At 53.3% G+C, this 20,669-nt stretch overlaps 2 protein-coding genes across 5 annotated transcripts; both read right to left on the bottom strand.

Annotated features, from left to right (window-relative positions):
* Nucleotides 1-1,801: 1,801 nt before the first annotated feature.
* On the bottom strand, nucleotides 1,802-9,967 carry Dyrk1b (dual specificity tyrosine phosphorylation regulated kinase 1B). 4 transcript variants are annotated; one of them, XM_021167422.3, is made up of 12 exons: nucleotides 9,012-9,379; nucleotides 7,767-7,930; nucleotides 6,923-7,042; nucleotides 6,636-6,824; nucleotides 6,218-6,365; nucleotides 4,783-5,069; nucleotides 4,158-4,304; nucleotides 3,936-4,076; nucleotides 3,623-3,658; nucleotides 3,343-3,538; nucleotides 2,899-3,005; nucleotides 1,802-2,813 (listed from the first exon to the last, which is right to left on the bottom strand). In XM_021167422.3, exons 1-12 carry the CDS (start codon nucleotides 9,088-9,090, stop codon nucleotides 2,442-2,444), a joined length of 1,986 nt encoding a protein of 661 aa, XP_021023081.1. In that variant the 5' UTR covers nucleotides 9,091-9,379; the 3' UTR covers nucleotides 1,802-2,441. The 4 variants fall into 4 exon arrangements, with proteins under 4 accessions (XP_021023081.1, XP_021023083.1, XP_021023079.1 ...); XM_021167424.3 differs by lacking the exon at nucleotides 9,012-9,379 and adding an exon at nucleotides 9,798-9,967 and having other exon boundaries at nucleotides 3,343-3,658; XM_021167420.3 differs by having other exon boundaries at nucleotides 3,343-3,658; nucleotides 9,012-9,380.
* Nucleotides 9,968-10,167: 200 nt separating this feature from the next.
* Fbl (fibrillarin rRNA 2'-O-methyltransferase) lies at nucleotides 10,168-19,474 on the bottom strand. The gene is made up of 9 exons (XM_021167208.3): nucleotides 19,360-19,474; nucleotides 15,023-15,205; nucleotides 14,817-14,924; nucleotides 14,632-14,726; nucleotides 13,686-13,856; nucleotides 12,184-12,316; nucleotides 11,116-11,228; nucleotides 10,393-10,538; nucleotides 10,168-10,305 (listed from the first exon to the last, which is right to left on the bottom strand). Exons 1-9 carry the CDS (start codon nucleotides 19,367-19,369, stop codon nucleotides 10,281-10,283), a joined length of 984 nt encoding a protein of 327 aa, XP_021022867.1. The 5' UTR covers nucleotides 19,370-19,474; the 3' UTR covers nucleotides 10,168-10,280.
* Between the last annotated feature and the right edge of the window lie 1,195 nt (nucleotides 19,475-20,669).

Genomic DNA, 20,669 nt, shown 5'->3' on the forward strand with positions numbered 1-20,669 from the left:
TTAACATGTGCCACGCAATATGACTGATACAAGGAAAAAGTTAAAGGAAGAATGATCAGGGATGTCAGAAGTGTAATTCAGAAAAGCAGTCAGGCAGTGAGTCTGGGCTGTCTAGAGAGAAATGATCCAGGCACAGAATACCATGTGCAAAGGCTGAGCCCATTGCGGCTGGAGCAGAGGGAGTGTCAACTAATTCAGACAGGTGATGAGGGTGGATGGTGAAGACCCAGTGGTCATGGAAAGGATGGACTTTTACCCTGAGTGAGATGGAGTCCAGAGGGATTCTCAGCAGGGAGGGAAGATAGGTGCTCAAAGTCTCTTTGGTTACATGGGGGATGGTGAGGGCAGAAGACCAATGAGGAGGATGCCACAGACTTTCACCTGCCTGAACTTCTCAGAGTACCCTGGAAATACCAACGAGGTATCAGGTAGTCAGTCAGCCTGGCGCTGGGCATTGGTGCTCAACCACAGTATAGACGACACCCATGCCCATCCACAGTCCTCACAGGGTCTGCAGGAACCAGCCCTGCTCATGCCTCCAGGCTCAAATACACCTTGTTCAATTGATGACTCGAGATCTCTCTCTCTCTCTCTCTCTCTCTCTCTCTCACACACACACACACACACACACACACACACACACACACACACGGACACACGCACAGCAACCTGAGCCTACTTCCTAGTTGTGTGACCTTAGAAAAGTAACTTTATTTGCCCACATTATCCCCAAATTTGGAAAGGTCACTGCAGTTCCTGTCTTCTAAAACTGCTCATTCAAGATCTTTTTACTGGGAGGTTGAGTATGCAGAATACTTGTCTAGCATCTGGGATTTCTTGGATTCCAATCCCAGCACCAAGAGAACACATAATTAAAAAACAAAACAAAACACCAACCAAGACTCTGTTAATAGGGGCTGGGGTGCTCTATATACTGGAGCCCTCCCCTCCCCTGCTTGTCTCCACCTCTTGCTTCACCTCAGGTGTCTGGAAAACACCTGCCCTTTCCTGGTCTTCTCAGCACCCCCCACCCACGGCCGTCACATCTGAGGCCACTCTTGCCTAGGGGCCTCCCACAAGCCATCTTTTCCTGGCAACATACTTCCATGTTGTGGCAAAACTGGGCTGTGTACCTTCTTCTCATGGTGTCTCAGTCCCTGTGAAAAAGTCCAGCTCTCTAGATAACAAAAGATCTCTGATAAATCTTAAATGGCATTCTCAAAATGACCACTGCCATCAGTTTCCACAACAGGCTCTTGCTCACCAGAGTTCTCTACATGGAGCCTCTACTGTTTGGACCTGTAAGGCTGGCTGACTACTCTCTCTCCCTACCCATCCTACTCCTGTGCACCAGCACCATCCAATCAACCTGTACTATGGATCTCCCAACCTCTAAGCCATAATGCCCTACAGCTTATTGAACACCAGTCCCAGCCATGTGTGCAGAGACTTCTGGGCTTTGTAGTTCCCAAGAAAAGTGAGCAAAGAGCTGGCCTTGTAGAACTCCATCTCCCAGGAGTCACCACACCACACCCTCCGTTGTGGGAGAGCCAGGTGAGTCTTACAAACTGGTTGGGAGACAGCTGGTTCCAAATTGCCATGGAAACAAAAAAATCACTTACCTGGAGGTCAGGGAGCGCCTTTTTGCTCGAGAATCTCAATACTCGAAATGACTGCAGAGTGGGGCCGGAAACAGGTTGGGTAAAATCTGTACCCACTGTCTGTCTGCTCCCCCGATGGTACCTAAGGCGGCCTGCTGAATATACCCACAACCTACCAAATGCCTGCCTGACAGGAAAAGAAAAAAAAAAAAAAGCCACTTCTGCGTGGACTCTGGAAGCCCTGACCGATGAGGGCAGACCATCACATTTCCTAGCAACAGGCCAGGATTCTTGTATCCAGGCTTCTCAGCCCACCAATCTCCTGCTGCCCCATGCCTGCACCAAGAACTATGATGTCCCCAGGAGGGACATACCCACACCACAAAGCACCCCTTCCCCACAACCTTCCCCACCATGCCTCTGAGGGTCAGGGGAGGGAGCCAAGGCCCTGCAAACGCTCAGGCAGGCATGTGAGAAAGCTTTTTACTTGGGGGTACAGCGAGGAGGAGCAAGGCCATCTCCCCCTACCTGCCCCCACCCCCTCCTAGGGCCCTGGGTAAGGGGGAATCTCCCCTCTACCGGACCACCACTGTCTTTGGTACAATAAATAGAAAACAAGGGGGGAGGGGGGAGAGAGGGGCCAAGGGTCCAGTCTTAGTGGGGAGGGTACGGCCAAACTCCTCTCCCTTGACCCCCTGCCCTGGGCCCCAGTCAGTGCAGGCCTCACCCACCCCAGCTGGGTAGCAGCAAGTCCAGTCAAGGGGAGAGATGAGGATGGGAGCCCAGGGCCCCCAGATGGGGGGGTATGGCTTCAGGAGGGGCCCCAGGGAGGGGGCAGGGTCATGAGCTGGCTGCTGTGCTCTGGGGTACACCATGGAGACCCAGGCGAGGCCCCAGAGTGGCAGGGTCGTCAGGGGGTGGGAGAGGTGGTCGACCTCCTGTCATCCGAGTCCGGAGGGCTGAGGCAGCCGGGTGCTGGGGGGCAGGTGCTGGAGGAGGTGGAGAGCAGTCTGGAGGGCTGCCCACCAGGCTCACATCCATCAACTCTGGGGGTGGTGGTGATGTTGGTGATGGGGGTCGTCCAAGGCAACGGGGCAGTGGGGGTAACTGAGCCCCAGTCCCCGGCAATGTTGAGGCAGAGGTAGGGGCTTGATGTGTCTTGTGGGGCACATCACCCCCTGCCCAGGGGCGCAGAGGCTGGGAGGGTAGGACCTAAAAAAAGGCAAAGGAGTCATGGGCAGTGAGATCAAGTCCCAGGCACCTACCACCCTCTTCCAAAATTTCACAGCTCTAGTACCTGGGGGCTGTTCATCTCACAGTCAGTGATGGGGGGCCCTGGGCCCCCACAATATCGGTTGCTGTATCGGTAGGCCCTGTTGTCGTTGGAGGAGCCACTGGAACCTCCTAGAAGCACCAGGAAGGAGAAAAGAGGACATAAATGGTAAGATGGGGGCAAGTCTGTCCTCCACCGAGACCCCAAGCTTAGGTTTTGAGACCAGAGCAAGTGTGAATGAAGGCTGTCAACAGCCCAAGTTTGAAATCTAGGGTCAGAGTTGTGTGGGAGGGTGGAGTCAGATCTAGGGACCAGTTTCCTGCCCCAATTCTGAGAACCTGTTGGGTCATGTAGGACTGTCCCACCCCATCTCAGAATCTGGTAGTTCCAGGGGTTCTATGACAGAGGCCCAGTGGTTAGGCCACCCAGGCTGGGCACTGAGGTATACATGTGACATGGGGCACCCACCAGAGCTGGAGATGGAGCTGGCGGTGCTAGAGGAGGGGCAGGTGTCAAGGGGCGCCGGCGAGGTGGAGGCACTGCTGCCTGCCGGGCCCGTGTTGGTGGCCTCGTCGGCCGTGCGGCGGAAGAAGCCATGCTGCAGAGCGCCCAGAGGGCTGATGCGGGCGGCGGGCTCATATTCCAGCATGCGCAGCACCAGGTCCTGGAAGCGGAGGTAGTCGGCGGGGCTGTGGCCCGGCTCCCCCGCCCGCCGGCCCCCGGGCCCGCCCGTCTGCACGCCCAGCACCTCCTGCAGCCGCCGTGTCCCAGGGCCCTGGTAATCCTGGCAGGGAGGGGGTGGGAGGGGGGGCAAGAGAGTGGCCGTCAGTGGGCAGGAGGGGCAGGGAGACACACACGGGGAAACAGAGGCACAAGAAAGAGAGAGGGAGAGAAAGCTAAAAAGAGCTGTGGGGTGGGAGGGCAATGGGGTGGGCAAGGGAGGAAGGAAAGGACAGACAAGGGGGAGAGGAAGACAGGGAAAGACACCGGGAGAGGGGAGCCCCAAGTGTGAGTGAGGGGACACCCAGGGAGGGAGAAGTGGCACAGGGCAGGGGCCGCACCTTCCTGAGTTCCTTTGTCCTTCGTAGGGTCCAGCCACCCCCAGGCAGCCGCTCAAAGTACTTGCGAGCCTTGGGCGCCTGTTCCAGCATGGGTGCGGGAGGGATGCCCAGCACCTCCACAATACGGCTCATCTGGTCCACCTACGGGCAGGCTGCGGTCAGGGGCGCCAGGTGGCCGGGCTCCACCCCTCCACCTCCAGTACACCCCTTCCAGGGGCACACCTCATTAGAGCCACTGAAGAGGGGCTCTCCGGTGTGCATCTCCACGAGGATGCAGCCCAGGGACCACATGTCGATGGCCAGGTCATAGGGTGTACCCAGGAGCACCTCGGGTGAGCGGTAGAAGCGGCTCTGGATATACTGGTAGATCTGCGGGAGGGGACAGTAGTCAGGGCACCAGCTCCCCTGCTGGTTCCACTGGGAGAATCAACTGAAGACAAGCCCCTGCCCGAAAACAGGATGGAACCTCTAGGTCGTGAGGCTCTGAGCAATGCTGCACAAGCCACCATCACTCTCCTGCCCATGAGCCTCCAGTCTTCAATGGCCTTTCTGCCTTAACCAGTCTCCATTACCAGCTCTGGTCTATCTTGTTTAAGAGAGGCTGGCCATCATGTACTGTACTATATTAGTATAACCACAGGCTTCAGGGCACTCTGCCTGTGAGCATCAGCAAAGCAGCCTGAGGCTCAGATCACAACTCCACTCCTCTGAGATGGCCTGGCCATCAGCTTCACCCTTTCTCTTCCTTGCTTGGGTTGTCTTTGCCCCTTCACCTCCCACCACCTCTCTCTAGGCGGGCCTTCCTATGAACAATATCATCTCTTGGCCATCAGCTTCAGAACCGCACCCGCTGGCCAAGCTGGCAGGAGCTGCCGAAGTCTACGATCTTGATGGCACTGCGCTTGGGGTTGCAGAGCAGGATGTTCTCAGGCTTGAGGTCGCAGTGGATGATGCTGAGCTCGGGGGTGGCCAGAAAGAGCAGAGCTGTGCAGAGCTGCTGTGCCAGCTTCCTCGTCAGGTTCAGTGAGACACCTCGAAAGTGTGTGTTGCGGAGGAGGTCATACAGGTTGTAGGACAGCAGCTCAAACACCAGGCACAGGTGATTCCGGAACATGAAGTGCCGCTTAAGGTGAACTGCGGGCAGCAGTGACAGTGGGGAACACGTTAGACACACTGATGGCAGCTGGCTTGGGACCACACAGTGACCACCTCTGGTAACCTGCAGTGAGCCCTCAGGTGTTTCAACACCGACTCACTGGACTTCCAAGGCATGTTAATTCTCTTGCGTCTTTCACACCTTCCAGTTTTTACCAAAGGGAAGGCTCTGCCAGCAGGGAGTAGTGAGCATGACTGTAACCCCGGCAGTCGGAAAGATAAAATGGAGGGTGATGAGCTCAAGGCCAGCTTGGCTTACACAGTGAAGCCCAGAATAACAAAACAAAACCCCAAAGGATGGTATAACCTAGGGTTACTCTAGCGTAGATTATGGGATGACCGTAGATTATGGGATGACCAAAGGGCAGCAGCATGCTTGCCTAGCAAGCACAAGGCCCGGCACTGCAAAGGGAAAGAAAAGGTACTGTTCCCTCCTAATAAAGCTTCAAACAGCCCCACGTTTACTCACTTCATTTGACAACACTGAGTCAGGCCTGGGTGCAGGCATGGAGACCCAGGTCTTTGTACACTGATGCACGAAGACTGTAAGCTCAAGGTTCATCTGGATATATTTAGTGAGACCCTATCTCAATATAGTCAAGTAAAAAAGGTCTGGAGATGTTCTGGGGTGGGGATGGTTGAGGGAGGACCTGTTTGCCTATTATATATAAAGCACTGGGCTTGATCCCCAGAATAGCAAAGCAAAACCTCCAAAAATATCACCATCACCAAAACCCCAAACTACCAAAAGAGCCTTTGTTGTGTCTACCCATGTGCCAAGGGATACTGGCTGTCCTCTACAGAGTCCCTTTCCAGAGGAACTGAAGACTGGGACATATCAAGAGCCAGAGCTCTAGAGGCCACTGTTTTTCACATCCTCAACTGTTGAGTCTGATGTGAGAGCACTGAGCGCCTCAGTCTCTCCAACATGTACACAGAGCTGCCCCGGCCCTCGCCAGCTGGGGGGAGGTAATTCAAAGCAAGGTTTGCAACACAATGTGGCCCTCAGTGAGCACAAGAGAGAAATCCTGAGCACAACAGGAGACTCAGAGGATGAGAAGCCCAAAGACCCTCGTGGAGGTCTCTCTCCCACAGGCACCCTGCAGCCGCCCAAGCCCAGGCCTCACCTATGTAGTACTTCATCTCTGTATCATGCTGGTTCATCAGCTCCAACAGCCGTAGCTCAATCTGTGCCTGGTTCAGGAAGGCCTTTTTGTTCTTGATGATCTTGATGGCCACCAGCTCCTGAGTCTGGTGATCATAGGCTTTCACCACCTGTCGAGATAAGGAGCGTTACCTGGGAAGGTGGGAGGCCCACCAGCCACACCTTTCTAACAACTCACAGCCCAATGCTCACATCCCTTATACTGGATACAAGATAACAGTTCTCTTACAAGAAGTCTTGTGATTTATACTCATACAGAACTAAGGAAACTACGTGGCTTGACTGGCTGGTCCAGGACAGAACTTGCAGGGGAGGAGGGAATGTTGGGAATGTTAGTGGCTGTCTGCATCCAGATACTGGATGAGTGGGGAGTCCCACACCTGGCCAAAGGAGCCTTTGCCAATAAGAGAGTCAATCTCATAGCGCTCTAGCCAGCGCTCGCCACTGCGCACAATGTAGTCGTGGTTGTCGTCGTCATAACCGTGGTTCAGGACCTTCTTCTCCTTTTTGGTGCTCGAGTCCTGGGGTGGCGCCTGTTGGGCCCGCCGCTTCTTCTTCGCATAGTATACCTGCTCAGGCAGCCAGGAAACCGGACCCTTGAGTGACCTGGGCAAGAAGCCAGGACCCTTTGCAACACCCAACCAGGGAAGTCCATTCCCCGCTTTACCTCATTGATGTGCTTGTAGGTCTTGATGAGGTCCACTGAGAGCTTGCGCAGCGGGGCTGAGGCCGCATCCCGGAAGGCCAGGGGCAGTCTCCGGGGCAGGAGCCGCACATCAGGCAGTACCTGTGGTAGAGTGGAGCAGACGCTGAGCACAAGCCTTCACCTCAACTTCCAGGGAGAGAATGGGAAAGCTGACGACTCACTGACCATGCCTACATTTCTCTAGCTCTGATCCCATCTGTAGAGCACAAGCACACACTGTGGGTTCCCCATTCATCTGTTCATTATATGAAGTGAGTGATTTAACTCTGACCTTCCATTCATCCCCAGGCCAGCTCTTCTGCTCCATATCTGGGTGCTTACCCGTGAATCTTTGCACCTGAGACCACCGTTATGGGGAGCCATGCCAATGAATTCCCTGTATCTCATGTCCTCACTCTCAAGTGAGTGTTTCTGCCCAGTTACGAAGCTCCTGGACTGGGTTAGTCTCCCTGGTCTCAGCTTATTCTCCTTTCCACCCACTCGACATCTCTCTCAGGCCCCTTACTCTAGACCTCTTTCTTGTTGTGAACATTCAGACCTGTGTTCCTGTCTGCTCTGTGCCAGTGACAGTTCTGACCCAAGACACACATTACACTTCAAAACCATGCTGTGAGAGGGCAGGCCACGGAGAAGCTCAAGGATTCTGTCCTCAGCAGGAATGAGGGTGGACTCTTCAAAGTCCAGCCACCTGAAACTCTTCCAGTACCGTGAGGCCTCCAGAATCCCCAGAGATCCTCCAGCAATCATGCTCTTGTCTGGAGACCCTTCAGTCCTCAGGCAGGTGGGAAGCCAGCTGAATGCCTACCTGTGTGTGTTCCTGGGGCCCCGGAAAGCCAGAGAAAGGACCATGGCCTGGTGGGACGGCCATGGTGGGCTCAGAGGGCCGCAGGGGTGTGAGGCCTGGAGCGGGAGCCCGGCCGGGGGGCGCCTTCTCGCATCCTGCACCTCGGCTGCCACCGCCGCTGAGACCTGAGAGCAGGTAGGAAGTGGGAAGACAACATGGAACAAGAAGGCATGTAGGTCAGGGTCAGTCAGAAGAGGTGGGTATGAGTCAGGGGCAGGACCAGGGGGACAGGGGACAGGGCAGAGCACCAGCACCAGGTAGCCATGTACAAACAGAAAGGGTAGCAAGTGGGTTAGCACAGCCAGTCTCTCAACAAATGAGGAGCCGAATAAATGAATGAGGCATCACATCCAGAGATGTAAAAGGGAACCATCAGAGCCAGACAGGGGTGGGAGAGGGTGGGTACAAGGCCAGGGCAGGAGGGATAGAAAGAGGCCAGGAATTAGGAGAGCAAAAGAAGGCAGAAACCGTGTAGAGTCTGGGCAGTAGAACTCAGTCTTTCTTCAAAATTCTGCTGGTGGCCAGCCTGAGTCCCTCAGATAAGGCCCCGCCCTCACACGGTCTTCCCTCAACACCAAGGGCCCAATTTCAAGCCTAGTCTACCCACTAGTTCTTTCTACTCTAAAGAACATAGCAGTCCTTATGGACCTCCTAGCAAACCCAAGGTTATCTGAGAACTCCTTTACATGCAAGCTATAGATGTCTCAACCACCACAGCACTTTCCCCTGGGACCGACTCCATACTTCAAGACCGCTCCCTGCTCCCTATATGAGGTCTCTGGAACCAGAGATCCTTCTTCTAAGTAGTCTATATTTATCCCACTAGGATTCCCCCATTACTCCAAGACCCCTACTCCTCAGGAAAACAAGGAAGAGGTGTCATTTTTCAACATCTAAGAGTCACGGTCTTTTTCTTCTTTACCCCGAGGTCCTTGCTAACTCCTCTATTTCTACGCCGGGTCATTCCATAATTGAGCCTATTCCTAGAAGGGCCTGACAGCCAAATCCCTAAATATCGCACAAGACTTCACTCACTAAAAGTGTCCTTCTGAACAACATCCCCTTCTTAGGAGCCTCCCCCTTGTCAGATCCCCTTCTATGCTATGTCTTGCCACTCCAGGTCCCCTTTATTGGGGCTTCACAGATAAACAACCTCTTCCCGAGCCCTCCCACACTAGGACCAGCTCTTCCAGCTCCCACCCCTACCCGGGTCAGGGCTGGCGCTGGGCCCACGGGGGGCTGGAGCGCGATGGGGACCCCAGTGCGGTGGGCGAGCGGCCAGCATGGCGGCGGTGGTGGCGGCGGCGGCGATGAGGAGGTGGCCGCCTGTCCCCGGCCCGGCTAGCCTAGCCAGCCCCGCGGCGGTGAGGGCAAGCGGGACAGGCGGCCCGGTGGGTGACAACAGCAGCCGCCGCCACTGCCACCGAGGGGGAGGGGCGGGGAAAGGAGGGGACGAGGGTCAGACCAGGGCACGCGGGGGAAGGGGACAGCAGGTGGACGGGGGAGGGGCGGGTTAACCCTCGCCCTACGGCCCAGCCCCGCCCCGCGTGGCCACCCGCCCCCAGGGACCCTGGCGTCCCGCCCCCCACCCGGCAGGCCCGCCCCGGCCGGTGGAGTCCCGGCGGGCGGGGCCCAAGAGAGCCCGGCAGGCCGCACCTCCCATGGCAACAACCGCTCCATTGGTTGTTGCTGCCAAGAGCTTAACCAATTAGCACTCAGGGCAGCTGTTGCTAGGCGACAGCGAAGCGGCCAGCGCAGCCGAGCCCAAACAAAGGGCGGGAGTGGGGCCTGGCTGCCCCCTCCCCGACTCCCTCTCAGGACGGCTCCCTCGGGCTCAGCCTCTTCCAGGAATCCAGCTATGAAGAGCCGGACTCCGCTGCAACGGCCCGAAGCCCCCTCCTTTCCCTTGCTAAATCTCGCGGGGACGGGCAGGGCGGTTCCCGGCCTGCCCCCCACCCAAGCGTGCCGCCCCGCCCGTCGCAGCACCCTTACCTGAGGGCGTGGGTAAGGGGATTCAAACTGCTCGGGGAGCCCGAGCTCAGACCTGCCCACTGGCTGAGGGTGTCCGGTGGACGCGGCGAGCCAGGGCCCCGATTACCCAGTAATGCAACCAGCAAAATGGCGACCACAACAAACCGGCCCCCCTGCCCCGGCTCCGCCCCCACATCATTCACGTGACCTAGCGGAGCACTGTGCGCCTGCGCCTTAAGGGTGCTGAGCCGCGCACGTGCGGAGCAGCCACCAATGGAGCATGCACCATGTGACCGGATGAAACTTTCCAGGCACCACCCCCCAAGCACACAAAGTTGATCAAGGGCGCATGCGTCTCGAGGCCACTTAGCAATTGGCACCAGACAGGGGAGACAGATGAGTCTTTTAATAGAAAAACAAAACAACTCCCCCGCCCCCCAAAATCACAAGCCACACGTGCAACAGTAGCAACACACATCTCTTCAATCCAGACAGCTCTGAGTTTCAGTTCTTCGCCTTGGGAGGGGGCCTGTGAGGAAATCAGAGGGGGTCGAGTTGTAACCACTTTTGGCTTCCCAGGGCCACAGGTAAGGGAGAGGTCTGTTGTGACACTCACCTGTACACACCGACAACCACGGCGTGGTCTCGCTCATAAGGCTCTAGTGTCAGCTGCTCCTGCGGCTTCATGTTCTCCTGCTGCATCTTCTTCACTTCAGATGCAAACACAGCCTCTGCTGACGCAGTGGAGTCAATGCAGTTGGCCTAGAAAGGAGTCAGGACTAAGTTACAGATTTGGAGACCCAGGCTTTCCCAATTTTCTAACTTCATTAAAGAAGTTTTAATTTGGCTCACATTGGAAACAGGTTGTTTCATTTATCTAAGGCAGTGTTTAAGGTCAGGAATTTTCTTCCATATCCTGGAAGCCCAGCTGGCAAAAAAAAAACAGAACAAATGTAGCAATAGCAGCCTGGTCTACAGAGTTGAGTTCCAGGACAGCCAGGGCTATACAGAGAAACTCTGTCTCGAAAACAAACAAACAAAAAAAAAAACCAAAACCAAAAACAAATGTAGCAATAGGTTGGCCAGTTTTGAACATGGTGAGAGTTTTCCGTATTTAAAATCAAAATGTTTTGAAAAATGTACCCGCTGCAGTTAATATTTATTCTACCCCACAATCTGCTCCAAATGCTTAACAGCTATTAGTCTTCATTTCAACCATAAAGAGGACTAATAAAGAACAAGTCAGATAGGCTAAGGCCCCATAACCTGCTCAGCCACAGAGACAAAGCACCCACATCGTGCTCTGTGGCTACTCAACCTTACATGGCAAGACCCATACCTTAATGGAAATCACAAAGTGTCCTCCATTCCGCAGGAAGGTGTGGGCGTTCAGGGCCACAATCCGGGTTTGGTCTGGCTGGGCCACATCGGCAAAGATGACATCCACCATTGCTAAGGAAAAAAGGGACAGTGGTTACAAACAAGGCAGCAGAGAGCTTCCCAGAGCCTCCCAATAGGGGACTGTGCTCCTTCACCACCAGGTTCCTGGGACTCTCTTGCCTCCAGCCTTACTCCCCACCACACAGCCTCCCTCCAAAGCACCCCAAAGGTGGATCCGGAACCCGAAAGTCACATCACTCATCCACTCCTGTTGTAAACCAATGGTTGCCACCTACTCTGTGGCCAGCCCTGGGCTGGGCGTGGGGGACACAGAGACGAGTCAGACCCGGACCCTGCCCTCGAGATCCTCCCGGGTCTGGGGGGAGACAGACATGTCATCAAAAAGACAAGTAAATGTGAGCAGTTAAAGACAAGTCGTGGGCAGGGCTGTCAGATGACAAGGACCAGAGGTGCACTGAGAAAATGCACAGGAAAAAAAAAAACCAAAAACCAAACCAAACCCCATAAAAACCAAACCAAACAACCAAAACCCCATAAAAACCAAACCAAACCAAACCAAACAGTGCAATGGAAAGGTCATGCTTTAAGGTAGCGTGACTTAAAACTACAAAGAGTGTGATGGAGTGAAAACATCCTTTAGGATTTGGAAAAGCAATGACAAATACTGAGTACCTCTGGGAGAACTCACACCCTCTCTACTTTTATACTAGACCTTTAGGTGTTTTTAAAAAACAAAGCCATTGGGTTATACTTGCTGTGGTCAGGGCTGGAATCTCATCAGACAATGGCTTTAAAACACAAACCAGGGCAGTGTAAAAAAGGAGCCAAGTGTGAGAGGGGAACAAAACTGATCCTGGACACAATCTCCACCTGCAGATCCTCACACTGCCGCAGTGAAGAGGCCTGTTCGCCACTCAAACTCCACCTAAGTTAGGCTCCATCAGCATCCTCTGGGAAACATGCAGTGGCTTCCCCTACCTCCCTGGGGCCACCCCCGGGCCCTCACCGATAAGCATGCGGTATTTGTGTGGGTGTCGAGCATCTTCAATTACAGGAATAATGTTAGTCCTCTTCTTGGCCAAGTTGATGAGGTCACGGCCAGAGCGGTGGGAGAACTCAACTGCGTAGACCAGACCATCCTAAAATCAACCCAACATCTGTGAGCACACACTGGCGCTCCAGCACAGTTGCTAACACCGGGCTTGTGCCCCTCCTGCAGCAGGTTCTCAGACCAGCAATCAAAACCCTGCTTTGAAATAACTATCACGTCTATAGCCCAGATGAATAAATGGTCCCAGAGACGACAAGTCATGAGCCACGGTTATTCATAAGCAGCAAAGCTTTAAGATCCCAATTGATCTGACCCACGAGCCCAGGCTCTCAACACAGGTAAAACTCCCGCATCCAGGGTAGTTAGAGACAAAGGAACAGAGCTCATGGCATTTGCAACGGACCAACGCTTGAAATACTTAATTTTCTTCTCCAGAGGGTTAACCCCTGGCTCAGAGAGCTCAGGAGCCTCACTGAAGCCACACACTGTCAAATGCCTACACCACGTCTGCGTGAGGTTGCTGTTTTTAGATGAGGTCTAACTATATAGCTAAGGCTAGGATAACAAAGGCGTGTGTGCTTTCACCAACTAAATTAAGCAGTCTATAATTCAGTCAAGGAGCAAGAAGCTGTCAAGTGAGACACCCAAGAACAAGGTGCTCTCTGCACTGGGATCCTGTACTGCCACAGAGAACATAAGCTCACTGTGGCTCAGTGTTAGCACAGCTGCCTAGCATTTCAAGAAGCCCTAGGTCCAACACCCAATACTGGATGGGGCCAGGGCAAAAAAACTACGTTTGGGGGACATGAATGTTTTGTCTGTGTGGAAGCCAGAGGACATTGTGAAGCAACAATCCTTCAGGAACTTTACCCATCCTTTTTTCTTTTTCTTTTCTTTTCTGTTTTTTTTGAGACAGGGTTTTTGTGTAGCCCTGGCTGTCCTCACGAGAACTCATGAGATCTGCTGCCTCTGTCTCCCCAGTGCTGAGATGAAAGGCAAAACCACCGCCAGGCCTATCATGTTTTTGAGACAAGGTTTTTCATGCACTGATGGCTGGGCAGGCACCAGAGGCTGGCCTGCCACTGCACTCTCGTGTTGGCACTATGAGGGCATACTGCCACACCTGCTTTGTTGTAAAAGTGGATTCTGAGGGTCAAAATCAGGTCCTCATGGTTATGTGGCAACCAATGACTGAATCACCACTTTTAGCCCTTGGACATAAAATTTTCTACCAAAACCATTTGGTATCTACATTCTTAGTTCTGGGTTACTTTAACACTGACTACACTCTCTGGCTCACAACTAAAATCAGGAACCCAGGAGTGGTATTGAAAGAAAAGCTTTGCTTCAAGCTGTCCCTGCCACAGAATGAGGGATGAGTCTGGCTCCATCAACATCACACAGTGCAGAGAAATGGCCAGGCCCAGCTCCCTCATTCCCACCACTTGTCCACTCACCGGGCCAACAATATCAGAGACGTGGGAGACGGTGGTGCCTGAGGCTGCCCCAAGGTAGAGCACCTTGGCTCCTGGCTTGATGTGGATCTGGTCTACGCCGCCCAGGATTGCTGCTGCCAGCTTGGAGCGGAAGGGGTTCCAGGCTCTGTACTCAATTTTGTCATCTCCTTCCTGAGCCAAGAGAGATGGGGACAGAATCAGCGCTGGGTTCTTGTGCAGGACACCATTCCCGGTAACCCTAGGGCCCTCAAAAGAAACTGTGCAGTCAAATCACTATGTAAGAACCAAATGCAGATGTACAGCAGGGACCAGGACCTGAAGCTGCCCTGCCCTCTCATGGAGGCTGCTGACTTGGGGAGGGAACAACAGAAAGTAAATACAGAAGTGAAGGATGGAATTGGGCACTAGGCACACACAAGTGCCGGAACAGTGAACGGGACACATATCCTGCCCTGAGAAAGAAGTACTCACTACAAACCGACACAGGAGATGGTGACAGGCTATAGAGACCACGCAAGGAGAGAGGACATGAAACCAGAACAGGGCAAGGAGAATATGAAAAAGAGAACACGGACCAGGAGGGCGGGGGACACGTTTGAACCAGATATGGAGGTGAAGAGGGAGCCACCCACACCACCCTGGGAAGAACACTCAAGGCACAGTGTGGGAGGTGAGCAAGGAGGCTGACGGCTGGCCACAGAGACAAGGACATGGGAGAGCTAGGGCTGTGGCAGTGAGGACCGCTTAGACAAGAGGGCGATGTAACAGAGCCTCATCAGAAGGAACAGGCAGTACCTGACCAGAGACAGGGTACAAGGATACAGTTTAGTATGGAGCTGGGAACTGGGACAGCTCTGAGGCCACAGCCTGACTTATACATCAAGGCATCCATAACAGCAAGAAGACTGGACCGCAGGCAACGCTATCAGTTGGGACTTGGACTCACTGAAATAGAGACTCTCTTCTCTCCATACACAGACTCTCCAGGGACCAGATTCTTTGTGACAAGGGCATCCTCCTTTCCGCGACAGATAAAGACACCTGGTGAAGGGAGGAGAGCAGAGTGTGGCTGGGGACAGTGCAGCCATGGTCCACCTCTGGCTTCAGCCAATCCCTGTCTGCCTCACTCACCTTCATGCCGATGCGGCTCCACCATCACATTCTTCCCTGACTGGTTTCCTCTCTTGCCTCCCCGGCCACCACCTCGACCCCGGCCGCCCCCAGACTGGAAGCCCCCACCTGTAAGAGAGAGCTGCAGTAGGAGTGGGAGACCCCCACATCTTCCCTCCTTTCATCCTTCGAGGACCTGCTCCAACCCCCATGTCAACCTCACTCACCTCGGCCACCTCCACCTCCTCGTCCCCTGAAGCCACCACCCCCTCCGCCTCGACCTCGACCTCCACCGCCAAAGCCTCCTCGTCCACCGCCAAAGCCTCCTCGGCCTCCTCTTCCACCTCCTCTACCGCCTCTGTCACCAAAGCCGCCTCTGCCACCAAAGCCGCCCCCACGGGGGCTGAAACCTGTAGCAGAAATGGAAATAGGGATCAGGGCAACGGGGCTTAAGAAGGACCCTTACCTGTCAGGTCCACAGATGTGAGAAATCAGCAAGGCACAGGCTCTGTGCTCAGGGAAATGTCCTCCACATCCAGAACCCACCCGATGTCCACCACAGAATGGACACATAAAGGACGCGCAGCAATCAACAATGGAGGCGACCTTCAGTTCTACAACACAGATGGATAAACTGGAACCTCCCAGAAGTGAAGAAATGAATCCCAGAAAACTAAACCCAACCAGAGTTTTCTTGAAAAATGGTATCAAGTATCCCAAGCTGGCAATGAAGTCACCACGTGGATCCCGGTTCTCCTGCCGCCACTCGCCAAGTACTGTGTTTACAGGCCCAGCACCACAGCCTTATGAGGTACATCAGCACAGGGCCACTGAAGGCAGAACACGCCACAGGCCATTTAATTAGGGGTGAGGTAGAATGCAGATATTCTAGTTTTCTTGGTGGGACAGCGCCACACAACTCATTTTATCCCTTGTGTTAGTGAGCCCCGCAGATGCATATGCTTGATAGCATCAGGACCTGCTATGCCCTCACAGCATCTTCCAGACCCCTGGATAAAAAAAGTGCCCCTGAGTCCGATGCTTGATCTCACTGGATGTAAACCGTCACGTAAAAACCTGCTCAAATTTTTGTCTCAGTCCTGTAACTATACCCCATTGACAGCATCAAACATTTTTCTTGTTGTTTTTAAAACGTTTATTGCCAGGCCAGCCATGGTGGCACATGCCCTTAATCCCAGCACTTGGGAGGCAGAGGCAGGCGGATTTCTGAGTTCAAGGCCAGCCTGCTCTACAGAGTGAGTTCCAGGACATCCAGGGCTACACAGAGAAACACTGTCTCAAAAAACAAACAAACTGTTTATTGCTATCTTTTTTTAACTTCATGAACATTAGTGTTTTGCCTGCACACTTATCTGTATGCGGTGTCAGATCCCCTGGGACAGGAGTTACAGACAGTTGTGAGCTGCTGTGCAGGAATTGAAGCCGGGTCCTCTGGAAGAGCGGCCAGTGCTCTTCACCTTCAGCCTCCTTTAGCTGTGTTCAGAGTCCAGGTCTCACTACCTATCCTGACTTCTGCAGCATCCTAGGTAAACCAGGCTGGCTTCAAACTCAAGGATACACGGCTCTCCTCCAGGTGCTGAGATTAAAGGAGTGTGCCACTGCAACAGTACTCCTAATGGTATGTGAAACAACAACAACAACAACAAAAAACTTTGTTCTTTTCACTTTTTGTTTGCTTGTTCTGTCCTTTCTAACACACTTCACTTGAGGGGCTAGGCACTGCAGTTCTACTATGCCAGGCCCTGAGTTCAACTCCCCAGAATTCAAAAACAAACAAACTAAAAACCCTATGCAACTTGATATCTATTATTTCACACTAAGTTTTTGATTGTTTGTTTTTTTTTTTAAGACAGGGTTTCTCTGTGTAGCCCTGGCTGTCCTGGAACTCACTTTGTAGACCAGGCTGGCCTTGAACTCAGAAATCCGCCTGCCTCTGCCTCCCAAGTGCTGGGATTAAAGGCATGTGACACCATGCCTGGCCTGGCAATAAACGTTTTTAAATCCGCCTGCCTCTGCCTCCCAAGTGCTGGGATTAAAGGCGTGTGCCACCACGCCTGGTTCTAAATTTCTAAGTTAACAAGTTTCAGCTTCAAAACTCTCAGACATCCCCAAGCCCCATCTCTACCCTCCCTACCTCACCATCCACAATAAAATCAGAATTCTTTTCTTGACCACGATTCCCTGAGAAGGGCGTTTTTTTCCTTTTTGAGTTCCCTGCAGGACCTTAATGATTAGCCTACATTGAGATTCATCAACCCAGGCTGTCCCCCATCTGCAAATGGCAGGTTTTGAAATCTCATGCGAGCCGCCCCTCTTCCCAGCTCCTGCCAGCAGGCACAGCACTCCTTTGCCTGCTGCACTTGGGTGTCTGACTAAGTGGTACAGACTCAGCCCACTCTGCTAGCGAGCACCCTGTTTTCTTGTCACGTTACATTTAACTGTCACTCTCACTGGCACCCACGAGTTCCAAATGCACAAAAGGCTTTGTAATTATTCTGGTTACAGCATCTCAGCACAAGCCCATGGTGACACCAACCAACCAATCAGTCAGCAAACACCTGCCGATGACCTTGAGACAGGGTCTCAAGCTGCAATGGTTGATCAATCTGAATTTCTGATCCCCCGTCTACCTTGAATGGAGGAAGATGGATGTTCACCACCACACCTATCCCTATGTAGCACAGGAGGATAAAGCTATTGTCTCCCGAATGCCAGGCAAGCACTTTATCAGCTGAGCCATATCCACAGCCCTGGATTCTGCCTCAGAGAAACCACTTGTTTTCATTCAGAAGAGAATGGTGTCCTGTAGCTCATATGGGAGGATGGCTATGCTACTGCTACTCAAAAGTAGCAAAGGTCTATGGGAGTGATAGAAAAATCAAGGAACTGTATACACAAGAGTACTTAGGAGAAGAACCACTAGCTCCAACCCGGGCCTGACAGAACAGTGATCTGGCAAGCTGTTGGTATCCTCATGGGGACAGGTAGATAGTAGGGTCAACTCAGTCACATAATACTCAATGTGTTATCAGGATCCATTTCTTGTCCTGAGGTTTTGAGGAAAATGAACCAAAAGGACTCACTACTCAACAAGGCTTTTATGTCCACACAGTCTGCTGTTTTAGAATCTGCTTTTCTCTAGAAGTCTCCCCCCACCTCCAAACTAGCAACTCCAGCACTGCTGCAATCAACATGCCTGCAACCCAGCCACTTGGGAAGCCAAGTCTGAGGCTAGCCTAGGCTATTACAATAAGATGCCATGTCAATACACAAACATGAAAATAAAGGACCTTGTTGAGAATCGGTCCACCATACTTTGTAGCACACCTCTATTTAAAAAAAAATCTCCCCCAAAGCTGCTTCTGTATTCAAGACACAAACTGTCACAGAAGATTCGACTGCTCAACAATTCTCATTCTTTCGTGTGATGGAGAAAGGTTGGGGGGAAAGCACAAATCAGGATGCCAGGAGAACATCCAGACTAGCAATCGCTCCGCCTTACTTCCCCAAACTTCCAGAACTGAGCCCCAGATAGATATTCAACATGTCTGGGAGGGAGAGATGGGTCACTATCGCCTGCAGCGACTTACTCTCATCTGTCCACAGGAATATGTGTGCCCACGCCAGACAAAAACCTGCAGTAGTGAAAACTGATCCTTCGGCAACATGAAAAGCTCATGCTATCACTACTAATGTAGCACAGACTGGTGTTACAAACTCATTATCTGTCTCCGCTTTCCGAGTGCTAGGATTGACAGCCCAGAGTAACCTATCACCAAGAAAACCACTTATTCATTAAGAATTCAAGAGAGAAACGAGAACTTTCTATTGTCAAAGCCAGAACTCTCGCCATCATCCACCATACAGTGGGCTCATCAGAAAAACGCGGGAAATAGATGAGATGGATACATTTGTCAGGCCAGGCGTGGTGGCGCACGCCTTTAATCCCCGTACTCTGGAGGTAAAGGCTGGTGGATCCGGGCCAGCCAGGGTCACGGAACAAGACGCTCTCCAAACCAACCCCTCTCACTTCCAATCACCTACCCCGCTAATAACCGGGCTAGTAAAGTCTCTCTCACTACAGAGCAGGGGCTCCCAGGTCCCCAGATCCTCTACTCCTACAAGCCTTGGGCCCCGCCCCTCCCGGAAGCGCGGCGAGCGCCAGCCTGTGCACGCGAGCGCCGCACACCTCGGAGCCGGAGATCCTCATTTACCCGGCGGGGGGGGGGGGGGACTGGGTTGGGGACCAAGGTATCGGTGACGGGAAGTGACAGTGGGTGACGGTGGCAACAGGGAAGGCTTGGGGTGGGGACAGGGGGCCTTTCATCTGCGACCCAAGTCGGATCCCCTAAAGCAATGCTCGGAGATCCAAGCCCCAACTCTGGGTCAGGGTCTGGAGGGCCGCACCGGCCGCTCTGAGGCGGCAAGCTTGTAGGCCGGTCGGTGAGCCGAGCTCACGGCCACATCCCCGGGCCCCGAGCGGCCGCGGTCCCCGCCCGCCGCGTCTAGAGCCCCCGACTCCTGCCCACACCATGGTCCTTACCTGGCTTCATTACTGCGTTCTGGTCGCGCGACTCAGGCAACCTGCGGCGTCCCCGACTCCACGAGTCTCAGGCTTTCGCACGTGGAAAGGAGCGCCTGCGCGCGGTGACGCACGGCGAGTGACGGAAGCGCGTAACCACGCCCCTTAGACGCGCTTCCCGTCTCCCGGAAGTCGGAGTCCGGCCCCTTGGGTGGGAGTTCTGGATCCTTTTCCGGCTCTGTCGTGTCTCTACGCTCCTCACTTTTCCCCAGAGTGGCAAATTTTATCACAAATGCGCTGCGACTTTTCCACTCACTTATGCTAGCACTCCAGGAATCCAGGGGTTATACCGATTTTTAAAAATTTATTATTTTTCAAAGACTTTAAAATTTTTTTTATTCTATCCTTAGAAGCGTTTTGCTTGCATACTCGTCTGTCTGTGCACCACGCAAACGCCTTGGAAGTCAGGAGAAGGCGTCAGATTCCCTGGAACTGGAGTTACCGGCAATTAATTGTGAGCCGCCAAATAGGTGCTGAGACCCGAACCTGAGCCTTCAGCTAGAGCATTTTGTTCTCTTCACAGCTGAGCTATCTCTCCAGCACAGCCTTATGTTTCTGTTTGTTGTTGAGGTTTGTATTTTATGACAGGGTTTTGCAGTGGGGTCCAGGCTGAACTGGAACTCGGGATCTCCTATGGTCTCCAGGCTACACTTCGCTTTTCTATTTTTCCTTCCCTTTCCGCTCAAAGAGCTCCCTCCTTTGCAGCAAAGGACAGGCATCTCACTGCTTCTGCTCTCTGCCCCTGGCCTCTTACTGGAAATCTTCACTCACCCAAATGTTGCCGCAGCTGCTCCAAGGCCACTGCTGGTTTGCAGTTGCTTCTGCCTCTGTCCTTCCTCTTCAGGTCATGGATTCAGCCCTCTCAACAGATAAAGATCACATCAGTCGAGCAACAACCATTGCAGAAGGCCCAGTGTTAATGTTGCACCACCAGGGGGCAGCACAGGAGCGACCGGGTCTCCAGAAGAAGCGTCCTAATAGCCAGATCTTACAGCCTTCCGTGCAACTGAAAGACCATTTGCACTAACCGCTGGCTTTTTGTTGAGTTACCAGGGGAAATGGTTTCCCTCTGGCCTTGGTGAAGTGGCTGCCAAGGATTATAGAGGCTTCGGATGGTAAAAAGTCCATGTTAAACTGTTGGGGATAGTCAGGGCCAGGATAGTGCCTCCTAGAGCAGGAGTTGTCTTTTAGCATTAAGTGGTGGTCCATGCAGTATAGCTTCCTGGAGGTGTCCGTGGAGCATTCAAGAGCTGCCAGGCTGCCATGACAGT

This window comes from Mus caroli, unplaced genomic scaffold (genome assembly GCF_978045245.1).
Source record: "Mus caroli unplaced genomic scaffold, Mus_caroli_1 scaffold_8, whole genome shotgun sequence".
Classification (NCBI taxonomy): Eukaryota; Metazoa; Chordata; class Mammalia; order Rodentia; family Muridae; genus Mus; species Mus caroli.